This window comes from Urocitellus parryii, chromosome 3 (assembly GCF_045843805.1).
Source record: "Urocitellus parryii isolate mUroPar1 chromosome 3, mUroPar1.hap1, whole genome shotgun sequence".
NCBI lineage: Eukaryota > Metazoa > Chordata > Mammalia > Rodentia > Sciuridae > Urocitellus > Urocitellus parryii.
The window spans coordinates 117,190,769-117,209,049 of record NC_135533.1 but is presented as its reverse complement, the minus strand read 5'-3'; the positions used below and the strand labels follow the sequence as shown (position 1 = coordinate 117,209,049).

Sequence of the window (18,281 nt, the reverse complement as noted above, 5' to 3'; positions counted from 1 at the left end):
GAAAGATCGATTCTTACACAATACCTACATAACTGTATTAAAGCCACAGCTAAAATATATTTGTATAAAAACTATCTTTTTGCATAAACTCCAGAGATGGTTTTCTGGTTATTTGGCTACTTAAGTTCACATAACTTGCTATATTTTTGTAATATAATTTTTTTTACAGTAATTATTCTCAGATACCTAGGATTACCTGCTTTCTGGATAAGGAGTTGGCAATCATACAAATTATTAAAGTATTAAGATGGATTTTTTTAATGACAGTTTTACATTCTGTTAATTTACTAATATGGCAAAGGATATGATTCCAGATTTCTTTTTAACTTTTAGGCATTAGGTTATTAATAAGGTGGATGCATTTTGGTAAATACCATACACTGGTCTTTGTCACAAAAATGTTTTTTTGAGAGTGGTTCTCTGCCATGGTCTATGTGTTAATATCACTATCTCTTGGTGATACAAAGGGGAATCTAGGTAGAACCAAATAATAAAAACATAGATTTATTCTAATTGCTTAGTTAGCAAATTTTTCAAAATTGAATTTTGCCTCTTTCTCTCCTGACCCTGTCTGAGAACTACAAGTAGTGGTATGAACAGCAATTTGAAGGCAAAGTTCCACTTGCCTTCATAGTGCACCCTAGTTTGTTCGCTAAGTCTTGTACCAGGGGAGGACAACTGATTTTTAGATTTCCTTATCTAACCAACAGTCAGTGATAGAGGCTTCAGCCTGCTCAAACAGGTGCCATTATTCGTGACCTTAATAGACTTCTTTATATCAGACTATACCATATCATTCATATATATATATATATATATATATATGTATGTATATATATATATATTATTTACATACTATACCCAATTACAGGGGAATAATTTCGCAAACTGCTCCAGTTGTTTTCATACAAATAAATCATAGATCCAAATGCTTTTATATAAGGACCTGATTAAAAACTATCCTCTACATTTGTGTCAGTGATTGGGTGCTGACTGCAGTTCTATTGGTCAGATCTTACAATTAGCTTTTTTTCTTTTAGTGTGACTAAGGAAATGGAGGCAGAGGAAGTCAGCAGTTTGTTTTAATACTATGATTCCAGAATACTGACACAGCTGACCCAGAGTTGTGAGGGCACTTGGTTTAATGTTGGAGTTTCAGTGCTCTAAAGTGTATCTGTTTTCAACTGGAGGAATCAACCTAAAATACTTGTCAAAGGGATGGATGATATAATTCAAGTGGCTAGGCAGAAAGTAATACAAATTCAGCCTAACCTCAGAAAAAAAGCAAGGAAAGTCATGAAATAAGCATGCCAGGTGTTATCTTTCGTTATATACATACATATATACACACACACACACACACACACACACACATATATTGTTGTAGATGTATACAATATCTTTATTTTATTTTTATATGGTGCTTAGTATCGAACCCTGTGCCTCACATGTACAAGGCAAGCTGAGCCACAACCCCACCCAGCCCCTGGATATTTTTATTTATTTATTTATTTAGCAGCTGAGAATCAAACCCAGTGCCTCACACATGCTAAGTAAGCACTCTGCCACTGAGTTACAACCCCAGCCCTCAGCTGTTATCTTTATTGCTTGATTCACACATGTTGTAAGGTCCTGTCTGCTTCTAAAATGAAAGTTCTTACAACTGCTATTTGTTGTGTGTACTATTTCTCATCTGCCTTCAACCAGGTTGAAGGTTCAGTCATATTGTTCATCCCCAAAGTAAGATGTTGATTCAATCTAAACTCTATTTTAAATAGAATTGTAGGCTCTATTCTATAAATATAGTAAGCCACGAAGTGTAAGGTTGCCTCTTTGTTTTAGTTAGATGTAATTAAATAACTATTGAGAATATTACTTATTATAATCATGTGCTTTTAGTCCCAGTTCCAAAACCAACAATAAAACACTTGAGTAACTTTAGGCTATTTGTTGTACCCAGGACAATACTGTGGGTTTTGACAGATCTAACTAGTGGAAAGAAAAGTATTCAGAGAAAGCACTTCAGGTTGAATGGACACTGGGATGTACTGAAGTGGAGGATTTGACTTGCCCTGTACGTGTGACCCATTTTGAACAGCTTATTTAGAAGTAATAAAATTCAAGGCTGGGGACATGGCTCAGTGGTATAGTGCTCACCTAGCTGCATGAGGCTCTGGGTTTGATCCCCAGCACCACAAAAACATTAATGTTGCAACTTCCTGAAATACAAAATCTTGAAATATAATAGTTTCAACCAAATTTGCATGTTATTTACTATAATTTAAATACCATCTGTGGTCAGTAAATCTTATTAAAGCTAATGGGTAGCAAGGATTGCCTCAAATTTAAATATGAATTATCAAAATTTCTTGTGGCTCCTTACTAAGAGGTAAATGATGGCAATCTTCAATGCCTCCATTTTATTTTCCCCTCTTTTGATTGGAAATAGTGAAATGGATCAGAATTAGCATCAAAAGGATCTCAGAGTGGATTCTGTATGTGCATGTAAATATTCTTTCCATTCCTAGATCTTTGGGGCATGTATGATGAGAGAGAATAAGTTGGTCTGAATTTTTTGTGAGTTAAACATCTTTCTCCTGTTGAGTGTCAACTCCCTTGGGAGTGTCTAATATTATCTTATGGTCCCCAATCTCTACTGTGTTGAGACACTTAAGCCAGCACACCTGTAATTCCAGCTACTCAGAGGACTGAGGCAGGAGGATCACAAGTATGAACCAGCCTGGGCAACTTAGCAAGACTCTGTTGCCAAAAAATAAATAAATTAGGGCTGAGGTTGTGACTCAGTGGTAGAGTACTCGCCTAGCATGTGTGCGGCACTGGGTTTGATCCTCAGCACCATATAAAAAAGTTAATAAATAAGCAAAAGATATTGTAGCCATCTACAACTTTAAAAAAGGCAGGAATGGGAATGTAGCTCAGTAGAGCACTTGCCTAGCTTACATGAAACTGAATTTGGTCCTCAATACCACAAAAAAAAAAAAAAAGTTAAAACCAGTGTTTCTTTGACATTTTTAGCGAAACCTTGAAAGCCATTTGATGTCCCCTGCTGAAATTCCAGGCCAGCCTGTTCCTAAGAACATCCTGCAGGTATGTTACAATCTTATACTGAGGCCTCAGAGTCTGAACAGTAGTACTCATTTTGTGTAGTGGTCACCCATCTTTGGGCCTTAGAGATGTTGTCTGGCAATCAAAGATGTAATGTTGTTTGGTAGTTCTGTGTTGCTGCTGAACTCAAAATGGGTTAAGGAGAGGAGGGAGACTTTAAAAGAAAAAAATAAGCCCTTGTTTTCTGGTTTACAAGTTTGTAATTTCTGTAGAGAAGAGTACCTAACCTGTAGTTGTAACTTAAATGTTGCTAGTTGAGCATTCAGAGGAATGTATTGCATGTACACATGCCAAGACATTCCATAGAACATGAAGGAGTTTCATCATCTAGCTTCCAGAAATTAATCCGTAATCCACAGTTTTTCACTAGAAGAAAGAACTAGGTTTATTAACAGGGATTTGTTTTTGGTGTTTGCTTGTCTTGAATTAGGAACTTCTGGGTCAACCAGTTCAGAGACCTGCTTCTTCCAATCTTCTGAGTGGCCTTATGGGGAGCTTAGAGCCTTCTGCATCTTTATTGGGCCAAAGAGCATCCTCTCCTCCCATGTCACAAGTGTTCCAAACTCGAGCAGCCTCAGCAGACTACCTTCGCCCAAGAATACCGTCACCAATTGGTAAGTAGTCTCCCCCATCCCCTCCCCCGTATGGGGGCTTGAACCCAGGGGTGTTTTGCCACCAAACTACATCTCTAGATATAGAATTTTTTATTTTGAAATATGGTCTTGCTAAATTGCCCAGGCTGACCTCAAACTTGTGATCCTTCTTCCTTACCCTCCTGAGTCATCCGGAGTACAGGCATGTGCCACTGTGCCCAATGTGACAGTCTTTTTCAGGGATATTCTTTTTTTTTTCTTTTTTAATTGTTGTAGATAGATACAATATCTTTATTTATCTTTGTATGGTGCTGAGGATGGAACTCAGTGCCTCATACATGCTAGGCAAGCTCTCTACCACTGAGCTACAACTACAGCCCATTCGTGGACATTCTTAATGAGTTTTCAAAAATTGTGTAGCCAGATAACGGTGGTGCATGCCTGTAATCCCAGCAGCTCGGGAGGCTGTGACAGGAGGATCGAGAGTTCAAAGCCAGCCTCAGCAAAATGGTGCTAGGCAACTCAGTGAGACCCTGTCTCTAAATAAAATACACAATAGGAATAGGGATGTGGCTCAGTGGTTGAGTGCCCCAAGTTCAATCCTCAGTACCAAATATACACACACATGTAAATATATTACAATTTTCGGAGGAAGGTGTGAGATTAAAAAAGTAGAAGACAGTTTGTTATCCAACTGCCTTTCTAGATAACTATAGTCATGGGATTTTTTTGTTGTTGTTGTTTTTGTTATTGTTTTTTTCTTCTCAAAATTATTAGGTATCTCAACCCAAAAAAGTAATTTTGACTTTAGACTTGTCCTTAATAAAGAAATCAGAATAGTGGCTCTCTACCAAATTATTGAAGTTGATTGATTTAATTCAACTGTGAAGTCTTGTGGCTAATTCAGAATAAAGAAGCACTTCCAGAAAGCAATTCTAGCAAAGTATGCTAGTGTTCCTGTAATTCTGGAAACAGTGTAGGCTGCTGGCCAATCATACCTTGACAGTCAAGTTTTGAAAACATTTATCTACGGTCAGGAAGATAGAACTCTATGAAAAGATTGTGACCCTAAGAGGATGCTACTTTGGTACTAGTGAGCATTGCCAAATTGATGGTTATGCTGGCTGAGTTTTCTGCCTTTGAGATATTGGCTCTGAAAGGAACAACAGTGACTGATTAATGAGAAAGATGGATATACCAGCAGTTTGGGCAATGAAGAGCTCTGGTTTGAGTTTCACATAGCCTACTGTGGTAGGATAGAGGAAGAGGCTATCAGCCTAGAAAAGTCAGTACTTCTCAAAAATTATGCTACTCAGCAAGGAGCAGCATGCATTAGGGATAATACAGCCATGATGTGTGAACATTTGCTTGACACTCATTGATTCTATAACTTTCTCATCAGGTTTCACACCAGGACCACAGCAGCTACTTGGAGATCCATTCCAAGGCATGCGCAAGCCCATGAGCCCTGTCACAGCCCAGGTCAGACTGGGCTATTTCTCAAACCCAATCTGTTGCTTTCTTTTTCAACCCTATTAATTATGGGGTGGAGAATTGAATTGCTACAATTTTCTGAAGTGATTTGGCAGCAATAGAACTTTATTGTATGTTTCATAGTGATGCTATATATTTCAAGTTCTGTGAAGGCTAGAAAATTACTGAGTAATTAAACTAATACTTATGTTTGGCAGCATAATTTAGTCACGTTTTCTCATCTGCTACGTAAAAGTACCTTTTTAAGAGGAAAGAGACCCCTGTAGAAAGTACATTGACTATCTTTTTTTATTTTGCTGACCCTCCCCTGCCATTTCTGTTCAGCAGATGAGCCAACTCGAATTGCAACAGGCAGCTTTGGAGGGGCTGGCCCTACCACATGACCTTGCAGTGCAAGCAGCAAGTTTCTATCAGCCTGGTTTTGGCAAACCACAGGTGGACAGAACCAGAGATGGATTCAGAAACAGGTAAATTACTAATCCAACCTGTGAAGATTTGGGTGATAATTTGTGAATATAGTTTTCCTGAGATTAGTAAGTTAGTTATTCACAGTACAGTTCTGTTGCACATGCTGATATGTTATAAACAAATAGAAGGAATTCCATCCCGCTGCAGATATAGGGAATATGATCGCATTCTGCTGAAGGGACATCTGGTTTTTTTCCTGCATGGCTTTTATAAATTAGTTTTTATGGTTTCATTTTGCTAATTAGTTATATAGAAGAGATATCTGCCTACCTGATTTACCTTACAATTTTGTTAAGAGTAAATACATTTAAAATCTCAATGATGTTTCTGACAGTTAAAGGATTCATTTTTATAGGTGTGAATAGCATAGCTTCTTATTTGTTTTGTTTTTGTGGGGCTGGGGATTGAACCCAGGGCCTTGTGCATGCGAAGCAAGCACTCTACCAACTGAACTATATCCCCAGCTCTATAGCTCCTTATTTGAAGTCATACTTTTGAGATGATAAAAAGCAAAACTCTACCCTACTTCACCACAGATTCCATGTTGTGTTATCACACTGTATCAATACCAGATTGTTACATCAAGAGTTTATTGGTTAGATTTGATGGGCTTGTTGACTAGAGCTGTTAACAAGTAATTATTGACTTCACTATCTTTCTCTTTTTCGTGGTGCTGAGGATTGAACCCAAGGCCTTGTGCATGCAAGTCAAGCACGCTACCAACTGAGCTATTTCCCCAGCCCATTCTTTTTGTAGTTGCAACAAGTGGTAAATGAAATGAACCATAAGTTTGGGAGGAATGGGAATGGAGTAGCAATATTCTTCTTTTTTTGCAAAATCCAAGAGATACAGAAAATTGCATAAAACAAATGTGCAGCTTATGATAAATTAAACCCCCTTGTTAATTACCCCAGAAACCTTCCATGTGCCCTATGCTAATCATACATCTTTTCTCCCTCAGAAGTGACAACTGTTTATCCTCTAAAGGTAATCACTACTTTGCTGGGTATAGTGGCACATACCTGTAAACCCAGTGACTCAGTAGCCTGAAAGAGGATTGCAAATTTAAGGCCAGCCTGTTAGCAAGGTCCTGTCTCAATAAAAAGGGTTGGGCTGTAGTTCAGTGGTAAAATACCTCTGGGATCAGAGTGGTGGGGGGTAGGGAGGGGTAATCACTACCTTAATATATTGAATTTTATCACAAAAATGTGTGTCTTTGAACATCACAGTTTAGTACTGCCCATATGATATTTAAGTATTTGTTGCTGGGTGTGGTGGCACACGCCTAGGATTGTGAGTTCAAAGCCAGCCTCAGCCACTCAGTGAGACCCTGTTAAATAAAATACAAAAAAGGGCTGGGGATGTGGCTCAGTGATTAAGTGCCCCTGAGTTCAGTCCCTGGTACCAAAAAAAATACATACACACACACACATAAAATTTGTTGTTGTTTTTGTGTTTTTGTTTTTAAAGAGAGAGAATTTTTTAATATTTATTTTTTGGTTTTCAGAGGACACAACATCTTTATTTTCTTTAATGTGGTGCTGAGGATCGAACCCAGCAACCCACGCATGCCAGGCGAGCGCGATGCCGCTTGAGCCACATCCCCAGCCCTAAAATTTGTTTTGATGTGATTTTATTTATTTATTGTAGACTAGGGATCGAACCCAGGGATACTTAACCAGTGAGCAGCACATCCCCAGCCCTTTTTATTTTTTATTTTTAGATAGTCTCATTAAGTTGCTTAGGGCCTCACTAAATTACTGAGGCTGGTTTTTAACTTAAGATCCTCCTGCCTCACTCTCCCAAGCCACTAGAATTACAGACATACACCATGCCTGGCTTTGATGTGATTCTTAGTTACCATATCAGTGCCTCAGTGTCTTGCTTCAACTAGTTTTATCTGTCTTTATCAGAAGACATTACAACCAGGAAAATACCCTGGCATAAATACATCCAATCTATAGTGCTTTTCAGTCTAAACACAGGGCCGAGGATCTGTCTGCTGAACATTCGTTGACCTGCTTTCTATTGTTAGCATAATGTGGTTCCTTGGCATTCACTAACATGATTTGAGACTTTCAAAGCACTTTTAACATACAAAATTTATTTGGTCTTTGAATCACCCCTGTGATTTAGATGAGAGTAAAAACTGCATTTTACAAATACTGAAACTTATTTGAGGGAGGGGGTGGTTTTGTTTTTGTCTGTTTCCCTGCTCTTTGTACTTTGCAGTACAAGAACGTGACCTCCATGAGACTAGACTCTTTGTTTTGTTCATACTGTATCTCTAGCACTTAGAACAAGGTCTGGTGCTCAAATCTGTTTATCAGAATAAATAACTGATAAATTGTGTAGAAACCCCAGATTTAAAGATCCCCCTTAGTCACTTAGAATACCACTGCTCTGTGTCTGCCTACATTGTGGCAGGAGGATCCTAAACCCCTGGCTTCTTTCCAAATAGTACCAGGTAAGGTAGGGTTATCCAAGCCAGTATATATTTTATTACCGGTATGGTGGCTAGGGAGGCTTTCACTCTATGGGCTGGGTGTGTTCTAGAAGTTAGGGAGCAACACTGGCATAGCACCTGACATATAACTTATGCTCTGAGACAGTGGTTCATATCAATTAAAGAGTTCCAGATATCTCAGGACCCGGTTACATGCAACATGCCCCACTGCTCCTGTTTTACACCAAGATTAATCCCAAGGACTTCCCAAATCCCCATACCTATTCTAGCAACCTGAACTACTATTCTCTATCTTTAGATTCTCCTGGGTCATACCTCGTTTAATATGAAGTAGATTTTTTTGTTTTTTGTTTGGTTGGGTTTTATACTGGGGATTGAACCTACTGAACTATGTCCCTAGTCTTTTTTTTTTTTTTTTTTTTTTTTTGAGACAATGTCTCAAGATCTTAAGTTGCTGAAGTTGGCTTCAAACTTGCAATCCTCCTGTCCCAACCTCCCAGGTCACTTGGATTACAGGTGTGTGCCACGATGCCTGGTTTAATAAACCAGTTTTCCCCCAAGAAGCAGAGTCTTCCAAGTTTTCTGTCATTCTGTTTTACAACTGTGCCTCATTGGCATCTCATAGTTTTCCCTAGGTTATTGACTTTTCCACTAGACAGTTCTTGCAAGGCCTAGGCCATGTTTCATTAAGTTTTTGTCTTTCCTTAGAATTTGGCATGTGTTTTTGCATAATTTAGATACAAATTGAATGCTTAGGAGATTAACTTGAGTTAAGGAAAGTGATGCTAAATTCCTAGGCTGGTCTTGAATGTTAAATGGTTTGGGGAGTTTGAGTGGCTCAGGGCTGGGATTGTGACTCAGTGGTATAGCACTTGCTTAATAAGTGTGAGGCACTGGGTTCGGTCCTCAGCACCACATTAAAAATAATAATAATAAAATAAAGGTTTGTATACATCTACAATTAAATTTTATATATATATATATATATATATGTAGTTTTTTTTTTTTTTTTTTAAGTTTGAGTGGCTAGGAGCTTATACTGAAAATTGATTTGTTCACAGGCAACAGCGAGTGACCAAGTCACCAGCACCTGTGCACCAAGGAAATTCCTCTTCCCCAGCCCCTGCTGCTTCCATCACAAGCATGGTCAGTGACTGTTGACTATGAATGACTTTTTAAGACTTCTCTGTTTGTGCCTATGTTGTGTGTGCCCCAAAGTGTCCTTGAATGCCTTTCCAGAAGAATACTGATCTAATAGTCTTTTATACCTGCCTGTGTGTGTGTGTGTGTGTGTGTGTGTGTGTGTAGAACAGTAGGATTTATTTGAGACAAAAGCTCCTAGAAGGTGAGAAAGGACCCAATAAGGGTTCCCCTCATACTTTTTTTTAAGGGGTGTGTGTGTAAACACAATACCTTTATTTTATTTTTATGTGGTGCTGAGGATTGAACCCAGTGCCTCACATGTGCTAGGCGAGCACTCTATCACTGAGCTACAACCCTGGCCCCTCATACTTGCCTTTTTATTAGATCTTTCCCTGGTCCATCACAGTCTAACTCAGGTTTCTAGTGAAGTCCCTATATTGGGGAAAGTATATTCCCGCAGATAGATGAGCATGAGCCAAAACACACAGATGACATAGTATATGCAGACGGACATCTCATACAGGGAGGCAGAAGGAAAAGGTGAGAAGTGAGGCAGACAGGTGGATAGGGGTAACAAGTCACATCATGGTGAGTACATTTTATATGCTGGGAGTTTGCAAACTGTTCAGGTCTCAGTTATAGGAACTAAGGCTGGGACAGAACAATTTGTTTGTAGGGGCCAATATAAGTTTTACAACTGACTGGTGGTATTCTTTTTTTAAAAAAATGTTTCATTCTCCACAGACTTTTTATCATCTAGTGAAAGCTGATAGAGACCCTTCAGGGTTCCACATGGGTCTTTTACATTTTTTATATCTTTTTTTTTTTTTTTTTTGTGTGTGTGTGTGTGTGTGTGGTACTGACGATCAAACCCAGTGCCTCACATGTGCCGGGCAAGTGCTCTAACATGAAGCCACAATCTCATCTTTCCACGTGGGTCTTTGCACCAAACACCTTGAAAGCAAGATCTAGAAGAAGCTTTTCTATTCATAAGTTATGCACTGTCTCCTTACATCAAGGATTTTGGGGTTGTTCAAGAAGAAAAGAAATATATAGGGCTAGGGCTGGAGCTCAGTGGTAGAGCGCTTGCCTAGCATGTGTGAGGCACTGGATTGGATCCTTAGCATCTCATAAAAAATAAGCAAATAAAATAAAGGCATGCTGCCCATCTACAAAAAAAAAAAAAAAAAAAAAAAGACATAGTAAAATAGTGACAAGTTCACTATTTTATTGACCCCAAGTGATGAATGACCCCAAGTGATAATTCCTACTGTCTGAGGAAACTATTTGAATAATTGTAAATTTTCTGGTAGCCAGGTGAAAAAGAGAAACATTAAGAACATGGAGTTATTTAGATTCTGACATTGTCATTGAAATGTCCTTTCCCAGATGGAAAAGTAAGCTATTACTCTAGGTTATACTTCTGCCCATGCTTTTCCTCTTCCCAGCCTAATCTTGGGCTGGGAAAATGTGTGAAACAGAGGCAGGTCCCCATCATAAAAAATTGTGAGCAAGTGTTATAAAGATCTTGGGACACCACCTATTTGCCCCTTTAGGTGTCTTTTCCTTCAGTAGCTACGGTGAACGTTGGAGTTGGTCTCTGCCACCATGTGGGCAATATCGTGTCTCTTTTTTGTTGATTATCTTGACCACTTAGGCCTGCCTTAATATTAGAGAAGGGAACTTAGAGCGTGCTGATGCCAATTGCTTTTCTCTGCAGCTTTCTCCTTCCTTCACCCCTACCTCAGTAATCCGAAAGATGTACGAGAGCAAAGAGAAAAGCAAGGAGGAGCTAGCATCGGGAAAAGCCGTTCCTATTGACAGTAAAGAAGATACTCAGAAGGCCACTGAAGGTAGTACTACAGAGTTGTTGGCTATACTATTCAACAAAGAATGTCTCAGAACATGGGCCTTAGTGCTGAACAACCTGATCTGTTTCTCTGCGAGGCCCTGGGCCCATCCCCTGGACCATAGTTCTATGTCTATGAGAAGGGTCGGACCAGCTCACAGTCACTTGCTTGTTCATATTCTGACCAACATAAGAGGGGTGTAAATGCTGATTTAAAAGAATAACTAGGGCTGGGGGATATAGCTCAGTTGGTAGAGTGCTTGCCTCGCATGCACAAGGCCCTTGGTTCAATCCCCAGCTACACCAGATATAAATAAATATATAAACAAACAATAAGCTTAAAAATAAATAACTAAGCTGGGCGCCATGGCATATTCCTATAATCCCAGTGTCTCAGGAGACTGAGGCAGGAGAATTTCACATTCAGGGCCAGCCCCAGCAACTTAGCAAGGCCCTAATTGCCGCAGCAATCTAGCAATATCCTGTCTCAAAGGCCTGGGCTTAGGTGTGGTGGTGCACGCCTGTAATCCCAGCAACTCCAGGGGCTGAGGCAGAAGGATTACAGGTTCCAGGCCAACCTCAGTAACTTAGTGAGCCCTAAGCAACTTAGGGAGACCCTGTCTCAGAATACAAAAAGGGCTGAGGATGTGGCTGAGTGGTCAAGTAAGTGCCCCTGAATTCAATCCATGGTACCCCACCCCCTCAAAAAAAGGTGGGGGGGCACTACCAGTGTGGCTCAGTGGTTGAGTGCTTCTGGGTTCCAATCCCTTGTAACAAGTACCAAACAAAAAGAATGACTTTAGTCTTCAAGATTATTCTTATTCTGCTTCTGAAAGTTTGGATACTGAAGTGTCTAATACAATCTGTGAAATGAGTGAAGCATATAGATGTAAGAGCCTTTCAAAAGTGTATAGAAAATGTGCAAGAGGGCTGGGGATGTGGCTCAAGCACACTCGCCTGGCATGCATGCGGCCCGGATTCGATCCTCAGCACCATACAAACAAAGATGTTGTGTCTGCTGAAAACTGAAAAATAAATATTAAAAAAAAATCTCTCTCTCTAAAAGAAAATGTGCAAGAGGCTTATGAGTTGCACAGTAGTGATCATGAAGGACATGGTGTCATCCATAATGACACAGATTCAAATGAGTTAAGTGTTAAGTATTGGTGTGAGAGCTTTTTGCTCGTTTGAGAAGGCTTGGTGGGGGGGTGAATATAATGGAAATCCTGTTGGTCCTATTAGGTTAATTTAGATTCTTTGAGCAGGCTGTGATTGTTGCTCTAATTTTCTGCTGTGGATTTTCATGATATTATACTTGATTGTCTCCTCAGGGTATAAAAAGCATGTTAATCACAAGCATTTGACAATGATGAAACTACATGAACCACCAGGCCTGATATATCAAGCATTTGCCAGTAGTTGTCCTTGGATTGGGAGGAGTATGAGAATATAGATGTGGGCTCCCTGCCCCAGCCTACTTCCCCCATACCTCCTTGTCCCCAATACTGGAAATTAAACCAAGGTGTACTATACCACTAAGCTATATCCCTAATCATTTTTATTTGAAGATATGGTCTTGGGGGGGCTGGGGTAGTGGCTGAGTGGTAGAGTGCTCATCTAGCATGCACGAGGTACTGGGTTCGATCCTCAGCACCACCTAAAAATAAATAAAATAAATAAATATATTGTATCCATCTTTAAAAAAAAAAAAAAAAGATATGGTCTTGCCAAGTTGCTGAAGCTGGCCTTGAATTTGCAATCCTGCTTCTGCCTCCCAAGTATATGAATTATAGGCATATACCACCATGCCACGCAAGACATGGGCTTAGAGACATTTATATAACTTTTGAGACTTTGGTTTAGGGAATTTATCAAAACTTCTTTGTAGGTTGGGGGACATAGCTTAGTGGTAGAGAGCTTGCCTAAAATACACAAGATCCTGAATTTGAACACCAGCACCAACAAAACAAAAACATAACAACAACAAAGCTTTGTTCCAGCAAGAAGTTGAAAAACTTGGGTCTAGTCCTAGTTCTATCCCTAACTACTCCTGTAACGTTGACTCACAGTTCATCTTCTTGGCCTATTTATAAGGCAAATGATGGTCCCTATTATGTAGTCTTTTTTTTTTTTTTTTTTCCTATAGCTGTAGATGGACAGAATGCCTTTATTTATTTTTATGTGGTGTTGAGGATTGAACCCAGTGCCTCACACATGCTAGGCAAGTGCTCTGCCACTGAGCTACAGCCCCAGCCCCTATCACACAGTCTTTCTAAATTTGTCAAGGTATCAATTAAGAATTGAGATATACTGGACCTTTGGGAAACCAAAGTATTTGGCCAGAGTAAAGTTTGCCAATACCAAAATATTCTCTTCTGGATCCTTACAGAGAACTTGCTGTCGTCCAACTCCATTCCAAATGCTGATCGAGACTCTTCTCCTATGACAAATCCTAAACTGTCAACGTTACAGCCGTCTTCATGTTCTACCCCACTGTCCCAGACAAACCGATACACCAAAGAACAAGATTACCGACCTAAAGCAACTGGAAGAAAAACACCTACCTTGGCATCCCCAGTTCCAGGAACACCTTTACTCCGCCCTGTCCACCAAGTTCCCCTTGTTCCCCATGTCCCCATTGTTCGGCCTGCTCATCAACTTCACCCAGGATTGGTTCAGAGGATGCTGGCCCAGGGAGTACATCCACAGCATCTTCCAAGTTTGTTGCAAGCTGGTGAGTTTCTAACCTGGCTTGGTTATCTGTAGACCTGGCATGACATTTGCTAGTATTAATTGAACTATGGAAGATTTTCATCCCTTGAAAGATGTTACTAGAGTCTAGCATGTAACTGGTGGACAATGGGAACAATCCAATCCATCTTTTTTCCTTTAAAAGCATTTTTCTTGGGGCTGGGGTTGTGGCTCAGTGGTAGAGTGCTAGCCTAACATGCTTGAGGACTGGGTTCAATCCTTAGTACCACATAAAAATAAGATATTGTGTTCACCTAAACTAAAAAATAAATATTAAAAAAGTAGTTATTTTTAAACTTTTTTGTTTTTTAGGCACAAAGAATTGAATCCAGGTGTACTTAACAACTAAGTCACATCCCCAACCTTTCTTTTTTTTTTTTTTAACTATTATTTTATTTATTTTTTTAAATATTTATTTTTTAGTTGTAGTTCGACACAATACCTTTTTTTTTTTTTTTTTTTTTAATGTGGTCCTGAGGATCGAACACCCAGGGTCGAGCATATGGTAGGCAGTTGCTCTACTGCTGAGCCACAACCCCAGTCCAACTATTATTATTTTAATACCTTTATTTTATTTATTTATTTATGTGGTGCTGAGGATTGAACACAGTGCCTCATACTTGCAAAGCAAGCACTCTACCACTGAGCCATAACCCCAGCCCTATTACTGTTATTTTGAGACAGTCTCACTAAGTTGCTTAGAGCCTTGCTAAGTTATTGAGTCTGGCTTCAAACCTGTGATCCTCCTGCCTCAACCTCCCAACTCACTGGGATTAGGGTGCATTGCCACACCCAGCCTTCTTAAATTTTTTTTTTTTAAGAGATGGACACAATACCTTTATTTTAATGTGCTGAGGATCAAACTCAGTGCCTCACACATGCCAGATGTGCTAGGCAGGCACTGTACCACTGAGCCACAACCACAGCCCCCAAAAATTGTCTTTTAAAGATAATGACAAAGAATGCTGATAGCTTAAGTGTTTTTAATTCTTTATATTTAAAAAAGAAAAAAGCTTCCAAATCAGCCAAACTATATAAACTTAAAAATTTCCAGGTACATTAAGACTACTTTTCTAAAGTTTCTTCTTTCTCCCCAACAGGTGTCCTTCCTCCAGGGATAGATCTGACTCATTTACAGGGAATATCTGGCCCAATCCTAGGTCAGCCCTTTTACCCTTTACCAGCTGCTAATCACCCGCTCCTAAACCCTCGTCCTGGGACACCTCTGCATCTGGCAATGATGCAACAGCAGCTACAGCGCTCAGGTAGGTTCAGTAGTGGGCCAGGTGAGGTTGGAATGGGCTAAGCAGGCTTGAAGCTTTTAGAACTAGTTTCCAGTGAAAGAGATGAATTAACACTGACACCATTCCTTAACTTGACCTAGCAAGACTGCAGTAAGGAGGGGCTAGGGTTGTGGCTCAGTGGTAGAGCGCCTGCCTTGCTTGTGTGAGGCATTGGGTTTGATTCTGAGCACCACATATAAACAAATAAATAAAATAAAGGTCCATCAATAACTGTAGTAAAGTATAACTCGGGAAGATGAAGTAAACCAATTTCTATGGGTTTTGGGATTATTGCTCCTGCCCAGGTTTTCTTTGTTCATTACCTCTTAGAAGGCTAGGAGTCGTTCAATAACGGTTCAGCATGGGACCTGCCCAGGGTAGATGCTCTCTCACCAGCTAATCTTTCTGTGATGTAGCTGCTTGCCTTGGAAGTGGTCTTGTCATCCAGGGTGGTTTTTCAGTATCGATGGCTTCAGTATAGCTTAGCTTTCTTTCCAAGGTACCAACTTCTAATATTGTTGCCATCTTGAAAAGTAGTTTTCTAAAGAAACTAGAATCCTCTGGTATACTTTTGTTTGGAATTTTATGGGTAGAGTTTGAATGAAACAGAGCCTAACAGAGAACTGCTTTCCCCCCTTCTTATCTCCATAGTTCTGCATCCTCCAGGCTCTGGTTCCCAGGCAGCAGCAGTCAGTGTTCAGACAACCCCTCAGAATGTGCCCAGCCGGTCAGGCCTGCCCCAAATGCACTCTCAGCTGGAGCATCGCCCCAGCCAAAGGAGCAGCTCTCCTGTGGGTCTTGCCAAATGGTTTGGCTCAGATGTGCTACAGCAGCCCCTGCCCTCCATGCCCGCCAAAGTCATCAGTGTAGATGAACTGGAATATCGACAGTGAGCAGGACAGGCAGGCTTACCTATACCTGGACCTTTGGTGGCGCCCTGCCCAGGACTCTGCTTCCTCATCTTGGTTGGTTTATGGGCTTTTACTTTGGAGCACTCTCGGTGAAGCTGTTGAGGGAACCCACGCACCTGGTGTGGTATGCATTATGACAGAAGGATCTTAACCAATCGAGTGGAGTCTACATAGTCTGAATACAGGATGCACAGTGTCGTCAATCCTGGAAACAGTCTTTCTTTTTTTGTAAGATATGTGAATGAAGTGTTGGTGTCTTCACCAAGAGGTGGCACCTAAGGGTTCTGAGGAAATAAATGTATAGGCCCTTATGTACAGACCTGTGTATAAACAACTTTTGTACATACGTATAGAATAGCTTTTTTGAACTTATACAGCTGTACATAAAAGTAGCTGGTATTAAGCCTGTGTCAACATTTGGATTTTTTTTTTTTCACTTGTACATTTGGGACATTTTTTTTTCTTTTGGTTGATTAAAGTTGCATATACTATGTGTGTGAATGAAGTGAATGACTTTGTGTTTATTTTCTCCCTGAATTCGTTGATTGTTAACAGTTTTGAGCCAAGAGACTCAGTACATTCCTTGAAGGACCTAATTTTTCTTTAAAACTCATGGAATTGAACTCTCTCAATTTAGAGGAAAGAAGCTTAATGTTTTTTCTTGATCCTAGATCCCACTGGGTCAGCTGAGACTGAGCTGACCTGTGATGATAATGGCCTTGTGGCTAATACCAGGATGTCAATATTTGGCAATTTTCAAAATTAAATTCACCTAAGATAATTTGTTTATCCGGGGAAATCATGTATATGGTGGTTTCTCCCAAACATTAACTAGGCTATCCTGTTTATTCATCTCCGCTCCCATACAATCCATTGAAGTCTAATATTTCTCCATACAGAACTTTTCTCAGAAGTTGGGGATATAAGTGGTTGACTGCTTACCTAGCACATGTGAGGCCCTGGGTTCCATCCCCAGTACCAACAACAACAACAAAAATAAAGTGGTAATAGCCAGGTGTGGTCGTGTACACCTATAAATAATCTGAGCTACTCAGGAGGCTGAGGCAAAGAGATCACAAATTCCAGTCCAGCCTTTTATAACTCAACTGACTCAAAATGGGTTTTTGTTTTAAAGGCTGAAGGTACAACTCAGTAGGTAGAACACTTGACTAGCATGAGCAAGGCTATGGTTTTAATCCCCAGTATCACAAAAAAGAAAAGTGGAAATAAATGGAGGTTGCAGCTAGGTTTTCAGAATAGATGTGTCTGGCAAACCAGGCTTTATTAAGAGGGAAGCCAGATCCACTGCCCCTTTCTTTGTTGTGAAAGATATGTTTCACAAACACAATTAGAAATACAGATAACTTACAGGGGAAAACTCTGGTTCTTAAATTTAATTCTATTCCCTTTATAAAGAACTGGTACAAAAATAAGCATGTGACCCAACTTAAAACCATGAGACACAAAAACAAACTTGGCTGGGTAACTTCTGGCAAATGGATTCCCAAAAAATAAGGTTTGACCATTTTTATTCTCTTGAGTGATGATGTTTACCTGGGACTGTGGTGGACAAATAAAGTTTTCTTCCATTTCATCTGGTTAAGTTAGGCATTCTGTTAAATTCAACTGAACCATTCTAACTAAGGGCACAGAACAATGGTTTCACTTAATTATTCTAAGATAGGTCAAGGAAAAACATCTAATATGTAATAGAACAGGAAATTCAAACCTTGCTATGAAAGCCAAACCACCAGTCTTGAAGCTCATGAGAAAACCTTTGGCTGTAGGAATGTATGTTTCTCCTCAGAAAGTATCCCTAATGCAAATACTTCTAGAGCTGCCAAGCATAAGCCCAAAAAAGAGAGGGGAAAAGTACGGTAAGCTCTTCCCTCAAGGACTGTGGAGTCACAAATCAAAGGAAGGAAAAAGTACCAAATAATATCAAAGCCTAGTCAAAGCACATCCTCTCATCTTGAACTGGATTTTGATAACCCCTCCCCAGAATCTTGGGTGTGCTAAATGCTTATAAAGTGAATCTTGGCACAAGGATTCCCCAAAATCCAATATGCTGTGGCTAGAGAACAAACCTTGCTGGAAATCCCAGTTTAGAAAGCCAATGTTTCCCTGCAGCATTGGGGTAGGCTCTGGATCACAAGCTCTATCATGACTACACCAGTGACATGAAGGTCTATATTC

General features: G+C 39.9%; 1 protein-coding gene across 3 annotated transcripts in view; it reads left to right on the top strand.

Annotated features, from left to right (window-relative positions):
* Eif4enif1 (eukaryotic translation initiation factor 4E nuclear import factor 1) overlaps positions 1-16,602 on the top strand; it is a 50,127-nt gene extending 33,525 nt beyond the window's left edge. For 2 of the 3 annotated variants that reach the window (XM_077796820.1, XM_077796821.1), the window contains exons 11-19: positions 3,037-3,108; positions 3,557-3,740; positions 5,122-5,201; positions 5,538-5,680; positions 9,210-9,294; positions 11,012-11,144; positions 13,530-13,874; positions 14,992-15,156; positions 15,826-16,602. In XM_077796820.1, the coding sequence (XP_077652946.1) occupies positions 3,037-3,108; positions 3,557-3,740; positions 5,122-5,201; positions 5,538-5,680; positions 9,210-9,294; positions 11,012-11,144; positions 13,530-13,874; positions 14,992-15,156; positions 15,826-16,067 (1,449 nt within the window). In that variant the 3' untranslated portion in view covers positions 16,068-16,602. The remainder of the gene's footprint in view (positions 1-3,036; positions 3,109-3,556; positions 3,741-5,121; positions 5,202-5,537; positions 5,681-9,209; positions 9,295-11,011; positions 11,145-13,529; positions 13,875-14,991; positions 15,157-15,825) is intronic. The other variant, XM_077796822.1, reaches the window with a different exon arrangement.
* The last annotated feature ends 1,679 nt before the right edge of the window (positions 16,603-18,281 follow it).